Here is an 18,059-nt window from a genome sequence, read left to right as displayed (position 1 = left end):
CCCCCCAACCTCTCACTGCATTGGGAGAGTGGCTGGGGGGGCTCCAATGGGGGGGGGGGGGGGGGAGGCTTCAATGTGGGGGGGTGGGGGGCTTAGTGTGGGGCTGAGTGAGGGCAGGTCACCCTCCCCTCCACCCCACATCCCTGCAAATCCATCCCAGCTGGTGGGGTGCAGCCCCCCCCCTCCCTGCCACGGAAATGAAACGCAGCTGGCTGGCGCGAGCGGGACCCCCGGCTGGGGGGTGAAGGGGACCCCCCCCGCCCCCAGCGCTCCTCCGGCTGCTGGAACAGCGGGATGCTGCTCCGGCTCGTGGCCGGAGGGATGCCGGGGTGGGATGGGAGCGAAGCCCCCCCCGACCTCGAGCCGCCAGCCGGATCCGGCATCCGCCGCCAAGTGGGGGCCCAGCCGCCTGCTTCTCATTCCCAAACTTTTAACCCCCCCCACACCCCGTCACCCCCCCTGCCCCAAATCGCTTCCAAACCCTGCGCAGGCTTCTCACCTTCCTGTGGATCCAACAGCATTCCCACCCCGTCCCGGGATGGACACACCAGGCACACACGTGTGAACACGCGTGAGCACACGCAGGCGCTGGGAGGGGGAGAGCTGCCCCCCCCCCCAAAAAAAAACCACAACATGCCACAGGATGCCAGCGGGACGCTCTGGCAGCCACCCTCCAGCTGGGACCCAAATTTTGGTGTTTAAACCCCAAAAAGGGGAACGGCCCCCCCACACTGCAAGGGGTTACGGGGGGGTTGTGCCCCCCTCCCCCCAAAACACCCCTCTCCAGGGTCTCGGGATGGCTGCCCCACCCCAGCGTGGGCGGGGGGGGGTCTGGTCCCCCAGGGTGGCCGCTGGCACCGGAGCCGCCAGTGACGAAGGTGATGAGGAGGAGCCACCTCCGTGATGCCAGCAGCGGGCACCAGCCGGCTCCTTGGCACCCCCCGGTTTAATGGGAAAAGGGGGTGAGGGCGGGGGGGTCCCCACAAGCACTGGGCAGGGGGAAGGGGCCAACTCGTACCTGGCGTGAAGAGGAGGTGGAGGAAGGGTCGCCAGGAGGCAGATGTTGGCAGGCGCTGGGTGACGGGTGACAGCAGCCACCCGAGGGCCCCTCTGCCCTCCCTGCAGCGCTGCCAGGCGGGAGCCGGTGGGGAGGTATGGCACCGGCTCGGCAGCGGGCACCCGGCCAGGGCCCTCTGGCTCCGTGCCCCTCCGAGACCCCGGGAGCTCAGCCCGAGGCACTGCCTGCAGCCCCCCAGCTCCCCAGTGCCTGGCACACCCCCTTGGCACACCCCAGCCCCACCGTTCTGCCCCCTGGCACACCCCAGCCCCACCGTTCTCCCCCCCGGCACACCCCAGCCCCACGGTTCTGCCCCCTGGCACACCCCAGCCCCACGGTTCTGCCCCCTGGCACACCCCAGCCCCATAGTTCTCCCCTCCCAGCCCGTTCTGGGGGCGACTTTGCCAAACTGGGGGGGGTTCACTGCTTCCATTTCCCACCACACCGTGGCGGGGGGATCTTGGACCCCCTCCTCTCCGCCCGGTGCGGGTCACACCGCGCCCCGCGAAGCCGGGGCTGAGCACCGTTCCCGGCACCCGGAGCTCCTCTCCGTGCCCCCTCGCCCCCACCGAGAGGAAGGGTTCGTTAATTATTTCTTTTTAATTGGCATTTCGTACAGAAACATGGAGTCCAGAGCAGCCCTCCCGCTGGGAGGGAGGCTCCAACTGGGAACTCCGGGTACATTCAACCGGCGTCCGTGGCCGGAGGCACCTGCAAAGGACGCAGCGTCCCCAGGGGGAGGGTGGCACAGGTGGGCATGGTGACACTGGTGCCCCATGCCCGGGCTCGTCGCAGCCTCCACACTCCCAGCAGCACTTATGCAACGAGGAAGATGGCACCGAAATGGGCAACGGGGCGCAGCTCCCAAATCACTGCGGGGACTTTCCGGTTGGATCGGCTCCATGCCTGCCGGGCACTGCCCGCTCCCACTCCCTCCACCACCTTTGGAGGTGCCTGCCTTGCCAGAGGTAGTTTTGCAAGGTGGGGAGAACCGGGAGGGGAAGGAGCCCACCACGGGCACCGATTCCACCAGGGAATGGGTCTGTGCCAGCAGGGAGCGCAGACGGAGCCCCAGCAGCCCCGCAGTGTTACCGGCACCTTGGGCAGCACTGAGGTGTTCCTGGGGGGGCACGGAGAGAGACCCCCACCCCGGCAAGGCACAGGCTGGCCCCAGCTCGCCCTCCTCACCCTGCGGGAGGACGGAGCGGAATGGCCGTGGCGTAACAAGGCACGTCAGGGGCACCGGGACGAGGGACGGCTGCGCCTGGCACTGCGTTCCCACCGTTTCTCCGTGCCCGCTGCCTCACTTGGCCGGACGGAGCGGCCCCGGGGCGCTCGCTGCTCCTGCCCGCGGGTGCTGGGCCCCTCTGGGTACAGTGCCCGTCACTCCTGTGCAGGGTGCAGCAGCAGGTGTTGCTCCCACTCGGCCTCCACCACCTTGTAGAGCTCCATGGTGGCTCGGGCGTCCTCCACCGAGGAGTGGCCGCTCTTCCCGACCTGTTGGGGGCACACATGGGGGGTGGGCAGAGGCTGAGCCACCGCTCTGACACCAGCTGAGAGGGAAAAAAGCCTCCCCGATGCTGCGGGGCTGCCTCCTCCTGCAGGCTGGCTTCCAGAGAAGGGGAAACTGAGGCATGGGGTGCAGTGCCCCAGTCTCAGGACAGTGTGTGGAACCCCAACCTTTCCCTGGGGGTGCACCCCCTCCCTCCTGTCATCACCCCAGTGGCACACGGGAGGGTCTCCACCCCGTGCCCCAGCCCCCGAGCTGGGGGAGGAGGCTCCGGCCACCCCACCTGGATGTCCTGGTGCAGCAGCTCCTTGGCGAGGCGCTTCAGGGAGATGGGGGTGTCCTCGGGGAAGCCCCCCCTGCGGTTCAGCAGCGGGATTTTGGACGTGTCCCGCGTCAGCGCTTCGGGGTGGAAGTACTTGAGCGCCTTGAAGTCGTTGTAGATGGCGTGGCCCACCACGACCTTCCCGGAGAGGATCCGCAGGATCTGAGGAGGAAGAGGAGGAGGTGGTGAGGGTTTAAGCCACCCGGCAGCCCGCCCCATGCCCCGCGGGAAGTTTGTGCCCCACAGCAGAGCCTGCCCCACACCCCTGGATGGTGGTGAGATGGCACAGGTGCCCCTGCCGGCACCGGGGGCACCACAGACCCCCCCAAACCCCCCCGGGATGAAGGACCCGACCCCCGGGAAGGCGGGCGGGGGCGGCGGGGCGCACCTCCCGCTGGGCCGTGCCGAAGGGGACGGCGTCGGCCATGTGCTGCCGCCGGATGCCGCTCCAGCGGGTGCGGTAGTCCACGATGGGGGCGGTGGGGCGGATGTACCGGTCGTACACCACGTCGCCCTGGTAGCCCACGATGCTGCAGCGGGCCAGGGCGCTGGTGCGGCCGCCGGGCCCCGTGCCCACCATCTCGCAGTCTATGGCCACCAATTTAGTGGGCGCGGGGGGCAGCGCGGGGGCTTTGCGGTTTCTCTTCGCCGCCGCCTTCGTTTTCACGGGAAATCGGTGCCCGGCGGAGCCGTTCCGCGGCTGGGCGGCGGGCCTGCCGGCTTCGGGCCGGACGGAGCTCCGCTTCCCCGCGCCGCTCTCCGCCGCCTCCTTCCTGCCGCCGCGGGGGCCCGGCTGCTTCTGCGAGCCCCTCCCGGGCGGCAGCGGCCTCTGCCTCGGCGCGCCCCGCCGCTCCAGCACCCGCCGCCGCCGCAGGAACCTCTTGTGCTTCCGGTTACCGGGCTCCTTCTTCGCGGGGCGCTCGGAGGGGGCGAAGTCGACGTTGAGGATCAGATCCGCCATGGCGGGGCCCGGCGGGGCGGCGGGGGGACCCCGGACAGGCCCCGCCGCCCCCCCCCCGTCACCTCGGCAACCGCCGGAAGCGGAAGTTGACCGCGCGGCGGAGCGGCGCGTGGCCGGCGCCGCTAGCGCGCATGCGCGCGGTTCGCTCCACCTCTCCCCGCCGCCGGGCGGTAGTGACGCAGTGCGCCTGCGCGCTGGCGCGCGGCTCCGGGAAGTCGGCGGGGCCCGCGCGGTGAGTGGCGCGCGGGGCCGCTCTGGGCCGCCGGCGGGGGCGGCTCTATGGTCTGGGCGGGCTGGGGGTGCTGACGTCTCGGGTGACGTCAGGCAGGGCCCGGCGCGGCGTCACAGCTCCTGGGCGCTGCCCGGCGGGGGGCGCGTCGGGAGGGTTGTGGGAGCTGCGTGGTGACGTCACGGCCGCAGGGGGCGCTGCACGGGGTAATGCCGTGGCCTGGTGACGTCATGGCTGTGGGAGGGGGTGAATTGCATCCCTGGGCGATGTCATGGCGTGGCCTGGTGACATCATGGCTGCAGGAGGGTGAATTTCACCCCTGGGTGATGTCATGGCATGGCCTGGTGACGTCATGGCTGCAGGAGGGTGGGTTGCACCCCTGCGTGATGTCATGGCCTGGTGATGTCATGGCTGTGGGAGGTGCCTCACTGGGTGACGTCACCGCCAGGTGACATCATGGCTGTGGGAGGGGAATTCGCACCCTCACGGGCTGTCACCGCCCGGTGATGTCATGGCCACCGAGAGCTGTTAGGGCCTGATGACGTGACAGCCCTGTGAGGTCACTGCCAGAGCAGGCAGGAGGCATCCTGGGGTGGTCATGACATCATCATTATCTGACATTGCAGCCCTAGAGGTGATGTCAGACACCCTGGGGTGACGTCAGAGCCCCAGGGGTGACCTCAGAGCCCTGGGGGTGACGTTAGACACCCTGGGTGTGACGTCAGAGCCCCAGGGTGACATCACCTCGGGGTGACGTCAGAGCCCTGGAGGCGATGTCAGACACCCCAGGGTGACGTCAGAGCCCCAGGGGTGACAACAGACACCCTAGGGTGATGTCAGAGCCCCAGGGTGACGTCAGACACCCCGTGTGTGACATCAGAGCCCCAGGGTGATGTCAGACACCCTGGGCTGACATCAGAGCCCCAGGGTGACATCACCTCGGGGTGACGTCAGAGCCCTGGCGGCGATGTCAGACACCACAAGGTGACATCAGCTGCCCCAGGGTGACATCAGACACCCCGGGGTGATGTCAGAGCTCCAGGGTGACGTCAGACACCCCAGGGGTGCCCACCCCCGCCACCCCCAGGCCCCGCCATGGCCGCCCCCCCGGGCCCCGCCCTGCAGCGGGAGCAGCAGCGCGCGGCTGACATCATCCGCCTCCTGACGCTCTACCGGCCGCTGCTCGACGCTTACATCATCGTGAGTGCCCCCCACCCCTCCCACCCCCCACTGACCCCCCCCCCCCCCACACTGACCCCCCCTCCCCACAGGACTTCTTCGCCGAGGGGCTGTGGGCACAGCTCCCCCCGCCCTGGCAGGCCGCCCTGGCCACCGCCCCCCCCCCGCAGCTGGCCGCGCTCCTGGGGGGCCGGGGTGGTGGCGGGGGGGGGCCGGGGGCCACCTGGCCCCTCTCCCTCCTGGCCTTCGCCGCCGCCGCCCGCGCCCTCGCCTTCCCCCGCGGGCACCCGGGGGGGGCCCCGCGCCCCCCCTGCCAGAGCCCCCGCCTGCCCCCGCTGCTGCGCCGCCACGTCAAGCCCAAAAAGCAGCACGAGATCCGGCGCCTGGGGAAGGTGGGTGCCCCCCCCCCGCCCCCAAAACCCCAAAAATCCTCCCCCAGCCCCCCCCACCCCGCGACCCCCCCAAACCCCCCCCACCTCACGACCCTCCCAAACGCCCCCAGCCTCCCCCCACCCCGGGACCCCCCCAAATCGCCCCCCCGACCCCCCCAAACCTCCCACCACCCTGCAACCCCCCCAACCCTCCCAGCTTCCTCCCCCCCCACGACCCTCCCAAACCCCCCCACATCACCCCCCCAACCCCCTCAAATCCCCCATCACCCCGCGACCCTCCCAGCCTCCCCCCACCCCGCAACCCCCCCAAATCCCCCCCTAGCCCCCCCACCTCATGACTCTCCCAAACCCCCTCAGCCTCCCCCCGCCCCGGGACCCTCCCAAATCACCCCCCCAACCCCTGATCCCCCCAAATCTCCCACCACCCTGCAACCCCCCCCAACCCCCCCAGCTTCTCCCCCCGACCCTCTCAAACCCCCCCAAATCCCCCCCCACCCCATGATCCCCCAGATCGCCCCCCCACGCCGGGACCCCCCCAAACTCCCCTAAATCCCCCCCCCAACCCCCTCCCTTGACCCCCTCCTCTCCCGCAGCTGCTGCGGCGGCTGAGCCGGGCCACCGGCTGCGACCGCGTGGTGGACGTCGGAGCGGGGCAGGTAGGAGCAGGGGGTGCCAAGGGTGGGGGGTCCCGGGGGGGTCCCTGGGGGGGTGTCATGTGTGCCCCCCACCCCCCAGGGCCACCTCTCGCGCTTCCTGGCCTTCGGCCTCGGCTTCTCCGTCACGGCGGTGGAAGGTGACGGCCGCCTGGCGGGCGCAGCGGAGCGCTTCGATCAGGAGCTGCTGCGGGAGCTACGGAAAAAGGGGGCGCCGGGAACCGAGGGGCCCCCCCGGCAGTGCCAGCACCCCCCCCAGCACCCGCCGTGCCCCCTCACCCCCCGTGCCCCACGCCACGTCGCTGGCCGCCTGGACCCCGCTGCTCCCTGGGGTGAATTCCTGCTGCCCGCCACCCCCCCGGTGCCCGGCCCTGCCGCCCGGAACCCGCTGGGGGGCACGGAGGGGTCCGAGGGGGGGCAGCGGGTGCTGGTGACGGGGCTCCACGCCTGCGGCGACCTCAGCCCCGCGCTGCTGCGCCACTTTGCCCGCAGCCCCGCCGTGGCTGCTGTCGCCTCGGTGGGCTGCTGCTACATGAAGCTGTCCGCTGCGCCGGAGTGCCCTGGTTGCCCACCTGGCTACCCGCTGAGCACCTGGGTAGCCGCTTTACCGGGCCACCAGCTCTCCTACCGGGCACGGGAAGCGGCGTGCCACGCGCTGGAGGAGTACGCGGGGCGGTTGAGCGGGGAGAGCGGGCGCCTCCGTGCCCACTGCTACCGCGCCGTCCTCGAGACCCTCATCCGGGCGGCTGATCCCGGCAGGAAGCGCCCGGGGGTGCAGACGGTGAAGGCGGCACATGCCCTCAGCTTCTCCCAGTGAGTTTGGGGTGGGGGGACGACACCCTTTTGTGCCCCCCATCCTCCTCTCTTCGCCCTCTGGACACTGTTATCCCACAGGTATGCCCGCCTGGGGCTGCCCCGCGTGGGGCTGGATCCGGCCGCCGTGCCAGTGGAGTCGGAAGCCGTGGCGGCCATGCTGGCACAGCAGCACAAGGTGGTGGCTTTCTTCAGCCTCACCCTGCTGCTGGCCCCGCTGGTGGAGACCCTCATCCTCCTCGACCGCCTGCTCTACCTGCGGGAGCAAGGTGGGCACTGAGGTGGCAGCGGGGCGGTGCTGGCGGTGCTGGTACCGACTCGGAATTCCCGCTTCCCGGCAGGTTTCCAGTGCGCCCTCGTCCCGCTCTTCGACCCCCGGTTCTCTCCGCGCAACCTGGTGCTGGTGGCTGCGCGTGCCCCGCTGGGCACGGCGCTGGCAGGTCTGGAGGAGGGCAGCAGTGAGGAGGAGGAGGAGGAGGAGGAAGATGCGGGGTGGGCAGAGCCCCCCGCAGATGGGCAGAGCCCCCTGGCTCCCAGTGCCGGGCACGGAGCACAATAAATCCAGGATTTGTGCGTCTGAGTGCGAGTGAGGTGGGAAAATAAAATGGCATCTTTATTGCAGCCCTGGGGGGGTTCTGGTCTTCCCCCAGTATCCCCTCCCAGTTAATACCAGTAGGATTTCTTGGCCCTGCGCGTCTCCACGATCCCCATGGCGTCCATGATCTCCTCCTCGAAGGTCTTCAGGGCCGGCCGGTATGTCTTGTCCAGCGCGTCCTCCACCGCCGTGTCCTTCGGGCCGTCTGTGCGCAGCCACGGGGACGCTGAGCCCCTCTGGAGGGGGTCCATGTGTCCCCCCTGGCAGCTGCCCACCCCCCCATGCCCACTCACCGATCCACTGCTCCGGCACGATGCCATCCCAGCGCTGCCGCAGCGGCAAGGGAATGATGCGGCCGCTGCGCAGGGAGACGCGGACGCGCTCGCCCTCCTCCGTGTACCGCCATTGCACCTCCGTCGGCTTCCTGCCGGCACCGAGCGTTTGTGGCGGCAGGGAGGGGGCAGAGGACTCGGTGCCAGGGTAGGGGGGGTCCCCTCGCCCTCCCACGCCGCCGTTACCGGTCCTCGGGGTCCACCAGGGAGATCTGGCTGAGCAGCAGCGGCGCCTCGCTGGCGATGTAGGTCCCGGCGTACTTGGCGGTGCGGTTGACGTAGCGGTAGTGCTGCCATGGGATGGGGGGGGGGGGTTACTGGCAGCCTCTGTGCCCCCCTCCCGCCACCGCCGTGGCACGGCAGCCTCCCCTGCCCCCCAGCACCAGCTCCAGCCTCACCGTGTTCAGCCCTTCCACCACCACCCAGTTGCGGGCTCGTACCACCTGGGTGACCATCGCCTGCTTCCCCGCGTCCTTCCCAGTGAGCACCTGGACCTGTGGCACAAAGAGGGGGGGTCGGGGGGTGCCCCTCAGCCTGGGGGGGCCCGGGGATGGCGGGAGGGACTCACCGTGTCGCCCCGAAACACCTTCCAGTCCTCCCTGGCGATGGGCTCCACGAAGATCTTGCGGCGGCGCAACCCCGGGGGGTTGCGGCGTTGGGCAGCGGCGGTGTCGGGGCGCCACGTGCCGTGCCGGTAACCGGGGGGCAGCCGCGGCCGCGCCGCGCACAGCAGGGCCGAGAGGCGCATGGTGCCGCGGGGGCTGGGGGAGAAGGGGGGGTGGGGGGGGTGTCGGGGGGGGCCTTGTGCCCCCCAGGACCCCACCTCGTGCCGCCCAGAGTGACGTGCCTTGGATGGGGGGGTGGGGGGGAACCCAGGTGTCCCATAGAGACGAGTTCCCCCTCAAATGGGACCCGGGCGTCCCGCAGAGCCCCCCCACCCCTCAAAGGGAACCCATGGCCCGGCAGAGCCCCCCCACCCCCCTAAGGGTACCCAGGTGTCCCGCGGAGCCCTCCCCCCCCCCCCCACCAAAGGCGACACGGGCGTCCCGCAGAGTCCCCCCGACCCCTCGAAGGGGGCCCAGGCCCCCGGCGGAGCCCCCCCGACCCCTCGAAGGGGGCCCGGGCATCCCACAGAGCACCCCCCCCCTCGTCCTCACCTCCGCGTCCCGCGGCCGCTCCCGCCGCGCAGGGGTCGGCGCGCGGGGCACGCCGGGACGCGTAGTCCGGGCGGGCGGGCGGCGCGGGGCACGCCGGGAGCTGTAGTCCGAAGCCACGGCCCCCCCCCCCCCTTTTTTTTGGGGGGGCGCGATGCATCCTGGGAGCGGCCGCGTGCGGGTAACACGGGGCCGCGAGGCACGCCGGGAGTTGTAGTCCCCCCTGTGTCCCGGTAGGCCGCGGAGCCGCCCGGGCCGAGCTGCGGGGCGGCCCCGGTCACTCCCCGCTGCCCCGGGACGGCGGCTCCCCCGAGGCCCGGGCGTTCCTCGGGCCCTGCGGGCGCTCCCCACGGCCGGCCCGGGCCCCGCGGTGGCGGCGGGGGCCGCCCCGCCCGGGCCGCTGGGAGTTGTAGTTCCCGCGGCGGGGCTGGCAGCCGGCCAGGGCTCCATTTTCTGCGGCGGGAGCCGCCGTGCCCGCTCCCGGGGCCAAAGGATCCCCTCCCGGAGCCCGTCCTGGCACCGGGACGCGGCGGAGGTGCAGCTCCGTACCGAGCCGGGCCGCAGCGGAGCCCCTCGTCTCCCGGGCACCGTCGCTTTCTTGCAAAATCGTGGGTTTTTTTCCATATTATTAAATATTTTCCCTGCAAAATCCTTCCCCTCGCCTCTTCCCTTCTCCCTCGTTCAACCCCATCTACCCCTGGGGACAAGGCGCAGGTCCCTGTTTGCTCCCATCTGTTCCTGCGTTTCCGAAGGAAAAAAAAAAAAAACACAAAGAAAAACAAAACCAAAAAAAAACCAAAGGAAAAAAATAAACAAAGAAAAAAAAAAAAGGAAAAAAAAATAGCAAAAAACCAAATCGAAGCTGCCAGGGGGATGCCAGAGCCGCTCTCCGGCAGCAGCCCCCCGGTGCCGCGGGGTTAGGGCAGCCCGAAACGGCCAGCGCGGTGGGAAGGGGCCCGGAGACGCCGTCGGAAGCGCTTTAAAAAGGCAGGAATCGCTTTTATTTCAAATCAACTCATCAGCCCCCTAGAAAGAAATCGCTAATACAAAGCACGCGCCCGCCACGGCGGGGCCAGGAGATGCAGGTCGCTTCAGGGGTTCGTGTTACCGGGTTTCTCTTCATTTCTCCCTCTTTTTTTTTTTTTTTTTTTTTGTGGTTTTTAAATTTAATTTTCGGTTTCTCTGATCCGGAGCCGCGAACGCGACGAGCCGACGAGGGCGAGACGGGGCAGCACCCAGGGAGCCCAGCGGGGAAGGGGCAGGCGGGACGATCAGCTCACCGGGGAGGCCGCTACAGGCTGCGGGAGCCAAGAAAAGACCCGGGCGCTCGGTCACGGATCCCGTGGCACCAGGATCCCCCCCTCTCCGCACCACCGTGCCCGGGGTGGGCAGGGAGGAGCCCGGCTGTTGGGGACGGGGGTCACCGCATCGCCCTCACCTCTCCTTGTGGTCTCTGACCTCCTCCGTGCCCGCCTTCTCCTTGCTCTCCTGCTTGGCTTCGTTGGCGTCCGGCACGCCGGCGGCGTCGCTGTTCTTCTCCTTCTCCCCTTCGGTTGGGTTGGGTTTCGGCTCCTCCTTGGAGACCTCTTCGTTGTCTACCTTCTTCTCCCCTTCCTGCCCCTCCGCCTCCTTGGTGCGTTTAGGGGAGTCCTGGGTGGGGGGGAGCTCGGCTCAGCCCAGCCTCGGACCCCCCCATACCCGCATCCCCATCCCGGCGCCCCCCTACCTCCAAAGCATCTTCCGCTTTCCGCTTGATCCCGCCTTTCTCGTTCTTCTCCTTGGACTGCTCGTCGATCACCAGCTTCCCCTCCTCATCGCTGCTGCCCTCCGCGTTGCCCTTCTTCTCCCCGTCGCCCTCCGGCTCCCGCTCCGGCTCGGCGTCCTCGGGACAGGTCTTCTTCTGGGTGGGCTGGAGGGGACACCGGGAGACTCACGGTCAGGGAACTGGGAAGACGGAACGGGGAGAAGGAGGTGGCCGGAGGGGGATGCGAGGTGCTGGGACCCCTCCAGCTCGTGACCCACCTGGTAACCGGAGGCTTTGACGGTGGGATTGTTCTCGATCTCCCACAACCCTTCGCTGAACCCTTTCCGTTTGTTGGGTTTCCCGAACTTCTCCTTGCATTCTTCATAGGGGAAGAGGTCCTTGGGCCCCAGGAACGCCCTGCTCAGGGGAGACAGGGAGGGAAGCGGTGAGGGATGGCAGCCAGAGGGGTCTCACCTCTCCCCAAAACCCCCGGGGCCGTCAGCAGCGCTGCCCCACGGAGGGGTCTCTGGGTCCGTGCCCCCCTCGGCCCCATCTCCCGCTTGTTCTGGGGCCCCACTCACGTTTCGTGGGTCCCAAAGAAGAAGACTTGGTATTTATTGGAGGAGGATTTTACCGCAGCTTCCGGCATCTCATCAATCTGCGCGACACAAAGGATGGCGTGAGAATTGGGGAGGGCACAGCCCCAGCTGCCCCCAGCACCGGGCCGTCACCCACTGGGACACGGGTGTCGGGCACACCGCATCCAACCACCCCACACAGCCCAGGGAGGGAGGAAAACAGTATTCCTCAGGAATTCACCCACCGGCCGGCGATGCCACGGGCCAGAACATAAAACAAGCGGCTGTGCCCACTGGTGCCGGGTCAGCGGGTGCCCACCTTCTCCCCCCCGCCGTGGGCACGGCCGAGGAGCGGCCGCCGTAAGCTCTTGTCTAGACTGGCTCGGACATATTTAGCTCAGCAAATTCGCGCGCGAGGCGTGCCGGTGGCGCCGGTGAAGCCAGAGGCGTCGCTTCCAGCCCCGGATCGGGGTGTAGGAGGAAAAAGCCGGGAGGTGTCGGGGTGCCCGGTGATGCTGTCTTGCTGCTGGGACCCCCGCAGCCAAAACAGGGTCACTGGTCATGGGGGGACAGCACGGTGAGGACCACGGGGGTCCGGGAGCAGCCGGCACTGACCCTGCTGGCAGGTGCCGTTTCACTGAGCGGGAATATTCCCGAGGCGCCAAGCGGGAATAGAGCGAAAGCGACTCCGGCTGCTTTTTATAGCGTCTAAAAATAAAACCTCCCCCCGCTCCAGCCAGCGTGAGAAGCACAGCCATAAATTCCCCGAGAAATCCTCCAAGGGAGCTGGAAGGAACCGAGGGAGGATGCAGGTGGGGGTCTCGGGGCGGGTGCCAACACGTCACCGGGCAGGAAGGTGCCAGTGCCAGTGGCCGAGGTGCCGGGTCCCATTCCCAGCGCGCTGCTGACTCACGGCACGACCTCTGCGAAGTCACTGCCACTCCCCCAGCTCGCCCAGCCTCAGTTTCCCCAGCTGGCCGGGCCAGCGCAGAGCCAGGCTGCTGGCAGCAGGGCTGCCACGGGGGTTTTTTTCCCCCCTTTTTCCCAGCATGTCACTGACCCATCTCGAACGCGACGCTCGAGGGTCAACCTGATCCAGGGTTTCTCCTAGTTTCATTCCCAAAGCTGGGAATACTGAGCAGCTTCATTCCTTGACATCCAGGAATACCATATGCCATTGTGCCGGGTGGTAATGCCAGCACGGCCCCAGGGGCAGCCGGGTGGGGTGGGGGCAGTCGGTGTGATGTCCCGTGCACAGTGCCCGTTCCGGAGAGCTGCACCAGGGTGGGATGCGCCTCCGTGCCATCCCCGCTGCCCAGCTGTGGTTTGAGGCAGCCGGGCTGTCCCGCATCCACCTTCCCAGATCAAGGGTGTGTTTTGGGACGGGTGACGCACATCTGCCCAGTTCCCCCAGGGCTCCTGGCATCACCATCCTGCCCTGAGGCCCCCCACACCCCCCATCCGGCACCCCCGAATTTAGGGAGGTGTATCATGGGCAGGAATGGGGCACGTGGGGACAGTCCTCGCTGGTGCAAAGGTTGGTCTCACCAACCCGCTGAGACCCCTGCCCACCCACAGCCCCATGGCACCCACGGCATCGAGGGCAGCGGGGATGGCTGCCTCATGGCACCGTGGTCCCTGAGCGCACCACTGCCTGTCCCCCATGCCCACGCCAAGAACCATCCTCGTGGCACGGCTAAGGGACAGGCAGCGGCGCGCCCGGTGCCCGGGTAAACTCATGTCTCTGCCACGATGTACGTGGCAGCCGGGACCCACCGCCCAGCCCGGCCCCGCGAGCGACAGCCCCTTATCTGCCCCTTCTCCACCCAAACCTCCACCTCCGGAGAAAGGGACGTGGCATCTCTATCCACAGGGGCAGGTGGGGAAACAGGCACGAGGAGATACGGGGAGGCGGGCGAGATACCCTGCTGCGGGCACCGATAGCGCGGGCAGGCGCCGGAGGAGGGAACCCTTCCCAAAACCCTGGCGTGGGGCTTGCGCTGCCCAAAGCCCACCGTCCCCGGGAGCCAAGGTGGCCACGAGGGCTTCGCTCTTGCCAGAGAGCTGGGGGGGGGAAGCTCCCCCCTGGAGACCCCCCCATGACGGGGAGCCGGGGCTGGAGGCACTGCCATCTGTTTGTCCGATGTCTGTTTGTCCATCCCTGTTGCTCACCGGAGAGGTGGCAAGGGAGGGGGGGGTCGGTTAAAGTACACGTGTGCCCGAGTGGCACCAGTGTCACCAGCCTGTCCTTGCCCGGGGACCTGCGGCTCATGAGGCTGCGGGGGGTGCGGGTGTCTGGAAACATGAAGCTGGGTTGGGCCCCCCCGGAGGGAAAGCTCTGGAGCGTGGCAGGGGAGGGACGGGCACGTACCCTGGCGTGGACTCTGCCCCCAACCTCTGCACTTGACCTTTGCAACTGGTCCGCAGAGCACGAGCGGAGCAAGGCTGGGAGCAACCCACCCCCTGCCTCAGTTTCCCCATTGCTGGACGAAGGCTGGCGAACAGGAGCCGGCTGTCAGGAAGGGGGAATTCATGGAATTCGTTCACGTGGGTCACACGCGGCTGGAAAAGCACGGGAGGGGGCACACGCAGCCGGGCTGGGGGTCTGGGGCACCCCCATGTCCCACGACCGCAGCCACGCACCCACCCAGGGCTTTGAGGACATCGCTGAGCCCCCATCACTAAGGCCCGGGCACCGAGCTCGCCTGGCCTCGCTGGCACGCCACCGGGGCACAGCCCTGTGGCAGTGGGCTTCTCCCAGCACCGGGCAGCCCTGGCCCCCTCTGCCCCCGCCACCAAACTGCCCTGTTTCTCCTCCAAAGAGCGGCAAAGCAGACGGACGGGTCCAGCCCAGCGGCGAAGAGACCTCCACCCCCACTCTGCCCCCATCAAATGCCCGGTGACAGGACCAGTAGATGCTCAGAGAGGGGGATGCCAGCGGTGCCGGGACCCCCCGGCACGGTGCCAGCCCCTGGGCTGGCGCACCGGTCCCTGCCGCGCTCCCACACCGTCCCGGCGGGCCGTAAATAAGTCACGGGCTGTAAGGAAGAAGGGCTGCGGATCCGGCCGTGGCAGCAGGGAAGTGCCAAGGGGCAGGTGATGGCGGGGGTCCCGGTGGCGGAGACCCTGCAAGGGGAAGAGGCTCCCGCTCCAGGCACGGGTGACTCATCTCGCTTTCGTGCCTCAGTTTCCCCTTTACTTGGTGCTGCCTCTGCCAGGGAGAGGTTTCCATGCAGGGGAGGACTGAGCTATCGGCGTTGGGGGACGGTGCCAGGCGCCGTCTCCCCGGGTTGGGGGGGGGGGGGCACCACGAGCATCATCCCAGGGAGTAACGCGGTGCCTCCGGCTCTCCCCCCTCCATTTCTTCCCTCGCCATTTCTTCCTGCTCCAACCACACCTGGTCGGCAACAAATATCCCAGCGAACGCCACGCGCGGCCGGGGAACGTTTCATCACAGCACCCGATTAGTCACGGGCAAACAAACTCTGCCGCTTCACCCCGGCCCGCGCTGGCATTAGTCACCGCAGGGAGGGCGGGGGGGGGGGGCTCACCCCAAAACCCCCACCCTGTTCATCTTGGCATCCCGCCGGGCTCGGGGAGGGCAGCCTGCCCCGGCTTCCCGCTGCTTTTGGAAGGAGGAAACCCGCTCCCCGCCTGCCCGAGAGGCCCCGGAACGTTCCTTCCATGATGGTGGCGGTGAAGGCGGCTGCCGGGAGCCGAGCGCGGCGTGAAACCCGAGCGGGCCCGGCCCCGCGCGGCGCACGCAGGCGCTAATTCCGTCTGCGGGAGCTCAGCCCGGCACGAGGCCGCGCGAACCCCGATCCGGCTTCACCCCCCCCCCCCACCCCATTATCCCTGTGCCCCGTAGCCACGGAGCACCCATCGATGGGGCTTTTTTGGGATCCAGAGCCAAACCCGCCAGGACAATCCCGATCCGGCTTCACCACCCCCCCACCCCGTTATCCCTGTCCCCTGTAGCCATAGAGCACCCATCGATGGGGCTTTTTGGGATCCAGAGCCAAACCCGCCAGGACAATCCCGATCCGGCTTCACCCCCCCCGCCACCCTGTTATCCCTGTCCCCTGTAGCCATAGAGCACCCATCGATGGGGCTTTTTGGGATCCAGACAAACCCACTGGGACAATCCTGACCCGGCTTCATCCCCCCCTTATCCCTGTCCCACGGAGCACCCATCGATGGGGCTTTTTGGGATCCAGACCCAAACCTGCCGAGACAATCCTGACCCGGCTTCACCCCCTCCTTGTCCCTGTCCCATGGAGCACCCATCGATGGGGTTTTTTGGGAACCAGAGCCAAACCTGCCGGGAAAATCCCAACCCGGCTTCACCCCCCACTGTGTCCCTGTCCCCCGTAGCCACGGAGCACCCATCGACAGGGCTTTTTGGGATCCAGAGCCAAACCCGCCGGGACAATCCCGACCTGGCTTCATCCCCCCCTTATCCCTATCCCACAGAGCACCCATCAATGGAGCTTTTTGGGATCCAGGGCCAAACCCACCGGGACAATCCCGATCCAGCTTCACCCCCCCCTTGTCCCTGCCCCCCGTAGCCACAGAGCACCCATCGACGGGGATTTTTGGGAACCAGAGCCAAACCCGCCGGGACGGGTAAAGGAGGACGAAGCGGCGGGTCGGTGGCCAGGAGAGCATCGTGTCCCCCCCCCCAAAAGGGAAGCGATGGTGGAAGCAGGCGCCGGGCTCCCAGGGATCCCTCTGGCTCCTCCTCGCAAAGCCGCTTTCAGCCGCGCGCTGGGAGGCCGGTGCCAAATCCGGACGCCTCCCCACCCCCTCCGCGGCCTCCCCGCCAGAACCCTACAAACCAAACAAAAGTTATTCAGGAGGGGAAGGAGGAGGGGATGGGCAATGGGGGGGGGGGAGCCGCTGTCCCCATTTTGGTATAATTTGGGGTTTTGCGACCAGGCCTGGCGGGGAGGGTGGGGGGGTTGGTGGTGAGGGGGGGGGGGACACATGCTCCAAGGAAATTTTAAACGGCATCATCGACCGCTTAAAAATAACCAGCGACGTGTTCCGTAGCCGGAGCTGCCCCACGGCCGAGTGCCGTGCCGCCACCAGGCCCCGATGGCGCCCGGCGAGCGTGGCCAAGGGGTTTTACCCCTGGGGAGGCCGAGCTTGTGATACTGAACCCCCTCCCCAGATACTCAGGGACCCCCCCCCCCCCCCCCAACATTCACATGGCACCCAGGACCGCTGCTCCGGTGGGAGCGAGCCGGGTGGAGGGGGTAAATCCGGCACATGGCGAGTCCGGAACACCCCCCCCCCCCAGTCCGGCACCCCACCTTGACGCCCCCGCACCTGTCCGTGTGTGTCCCCCCCCCCCCCCGACCTAAATCCTCAGCAATTAGATCGATTTTTCAAAGCCAAACCCCCGGCGAGCGCTGGCACCCACCTGGCACCCGGGGCCCCGGTGCCACGCGGGACCCGGGGGGGCACGCTCAAGGACCCGCTGGCGAAGCCAGGAGTGGGGGGGGGGGGGTGGGGGGGGGCTGAGCCCCCCCCCATGTCCCCCCAAATCATCGGTGAAGCGGAGCAGCAGGTCCACGGAGCGGGAGCGACCCCGACACCTCGCGTGGGTCCCGCCGCCGGCACCCCGATGGAGCGGGGAGCCAGGGGGGGTGCGGGGGGGGGGGGGCACGGTGCGGCCCCACGGGACCCCCTCCCCTAGACCCACCGGGCAATGCCGGGGGGGGGGTCATTCCGGGGGGGGGGGCGGGGAGGCGCGGGCTGGCGCCGGCCTCGTGCTCCGGTGCAGGATGCGGCCCAGGTCCCGGCTTCATCCCTCCGCACCGGGGGGGGGGGAGGCGGGGAGGGGTCGTCCTGCCCCGTGGGGACCGAAACGAGGAGGAGCACCCCGGGGGGGGGGGGGGGTTGTCCCCATTCCCACGCGGTGGCAAAAGCCACGCGGGCCCCCCCGTGACCCCCCCACCTGCCTCCTTCCCCCACTCCCCCGCAGGGAAATAGCACAAAAGGGGCCCAGGGCAGCCGGCGACGTCCTTTCCAACACATTAACCCCCCCCCAAAGCCATAAAACCACCAGAAAGCGCCTCCTCCCCTCCCCCACCCCCCCCGGTAACGAATAACCCCCAACTTTCCCACCGCGGGGAGCGCGGCCCGGCCTTACATAAGGTGCCGGTAAAGTTGGATCCAACCGAAAAAACGGCAGGCCCCCCCCCCCCCCCCCAACACCCTCCCCCCCCTGCACCCGGGAATCCTGACCCCGGTGCGGCCGCCCCCCCCCCCCCCCGCCCCGGCCCCGGGACACCGGCTGCGGCGTGCGGCCGCCCGCGTTATGCAACGGGGAGCACCCGCGGGGGGGTGCAGGGGGAATCGGTGGGTCCCGTGCCCCCCCCCCCCCCCTTGCTTCCCCCAGTTCCTTACCCGGGCAGGCCAGTGCGGGTAACCCTTCATCTTGGCAAAGACCAGGTCCCCGCATTTGTATTCCTTCTGCCGGTTGGACCGGGACATCTTTGCTGGCGGCTCCTCCCGGGAACGGGGGGGGGCGGG

At 68.7% G+C, this 18,059-nt stretch overlaps 4 protein-coding genes across 4 annotated transcripts; 1 reads left to right on the top strand and 3 right to left on the bottom strand.

Moving 5' to 3' along the window:
• Positions 1-2,204: 2,204 nt before the first annotated feature.
• On the bottom strand, positions 2,205-3,850 carry ISG20L2 (interferon stimulated exonuclease gene 20 like 2). The gene is made up of 3 exons (XM_086630395.1): positions 3,278-3,850; positions 2,851-3,051; positions 2,205-2,554 (listed from the first exon to the last, which is right to left on the bottom strand). Exons 1-3 carry the CDS (start codon positions 3,848-3,850, stop codon positions 2,441-2,443), a joined length of 888 nt encoding a protein of 295 aa, XP_086486521.1. The 3' UTR covers positions 2,205-2,440.
• Positions 3,851-5,153: 1,303 nt separating this feature from the next.
• METTL25B (methyltransferase like 25B) lies at positions 5,154-7,737 on the top strand. Its single transcript, XM_086630357.1, has 6 exons — positions 5,154-5,279; positions 5,351-5,650; positions 6,244-6,306; positions 6,386-7,116; positions 7,198-7,385; positions 7,458-7,737. The coding sequence occupies exons 1-6, from the start codon at positions 5,175-5,177 to the stop codon at positions 7,673-7,675; spliced, it is 1,605 nt and encodes a 534-aa protein (XP_086486483.1). The 5' UTR covers positions 5,154-5,174; the 3' UTR covers positions 7,676-7,737.
• MRPL24 (mitochondrial ribosomal protein L24) lies at positions 7,704-8,791 on the bottom strand. Its single transcript, XM_086630358.1, has 5 exons — positions 8,612-8,791; positions 8,442-8,537; positions 8,230-8,333; positions 8,005-8,135; positions 7,704-7,916 (listed from the first exon to the last, which is right to left on the bottom strand). Exons 1-5 carry the CDS (start codon positions 8,789-8,791, stop codon positions 7,780-7,782), a joined length of 648 nt encoding a protein of 215 aa, XP_086486484.1. The 3' UTR covers positions 7,704-7,779.
• Positions 8,792-10,319: 1,528 nt separating this feature from the next.
• On the bottom strand, positions 10,320-18,059 carry HDGF (heparin binding growth factor). Its single transcript, XM_086630370.1, has 6 exons — positions 17,934-18,059; positions 11,523-11,599; positions 11,220-11,358; positions 10,924-11,106; positions 10,636-10,847; positions 10,320-10,495 (listed from the first exon to the last, which is right to left on the bottom strand). The coding sequence occupies exons 1-6, from the start codon at positions 18,018-18,020 to the stop codon at positions 10,489-10,491; spliced, it is 705 nt and encodes a 234-aa protein (XP_086486496.1). The 5' UTR covers positions 18,021-18,059; the 3' UTR covers positions 10,320-10,488.

The sequence above is a fragment of the Tauraco erythrolophus genome (genome assembly GCF_009769465.1).
Source record: "Tauraco erythrolophus isolate bTauEry1 chromosome 30 unlocalized genomic scaffold, bTauEry1.pri scaffold_44_arrow_ctg1, whole genome shotgun sequence".
Lineage (NCBI taxonomy): Eukaryota > Metazoa > Chordata > Aves > Musophagiformes > Musophagidae > Tauraco > Tauraco erythrolophus.
The sequence above is the reverse complement of the archived record's forward strand: the minus strand, read 5'-3'. Positions and strand labels throughout refer to the sequence as shown.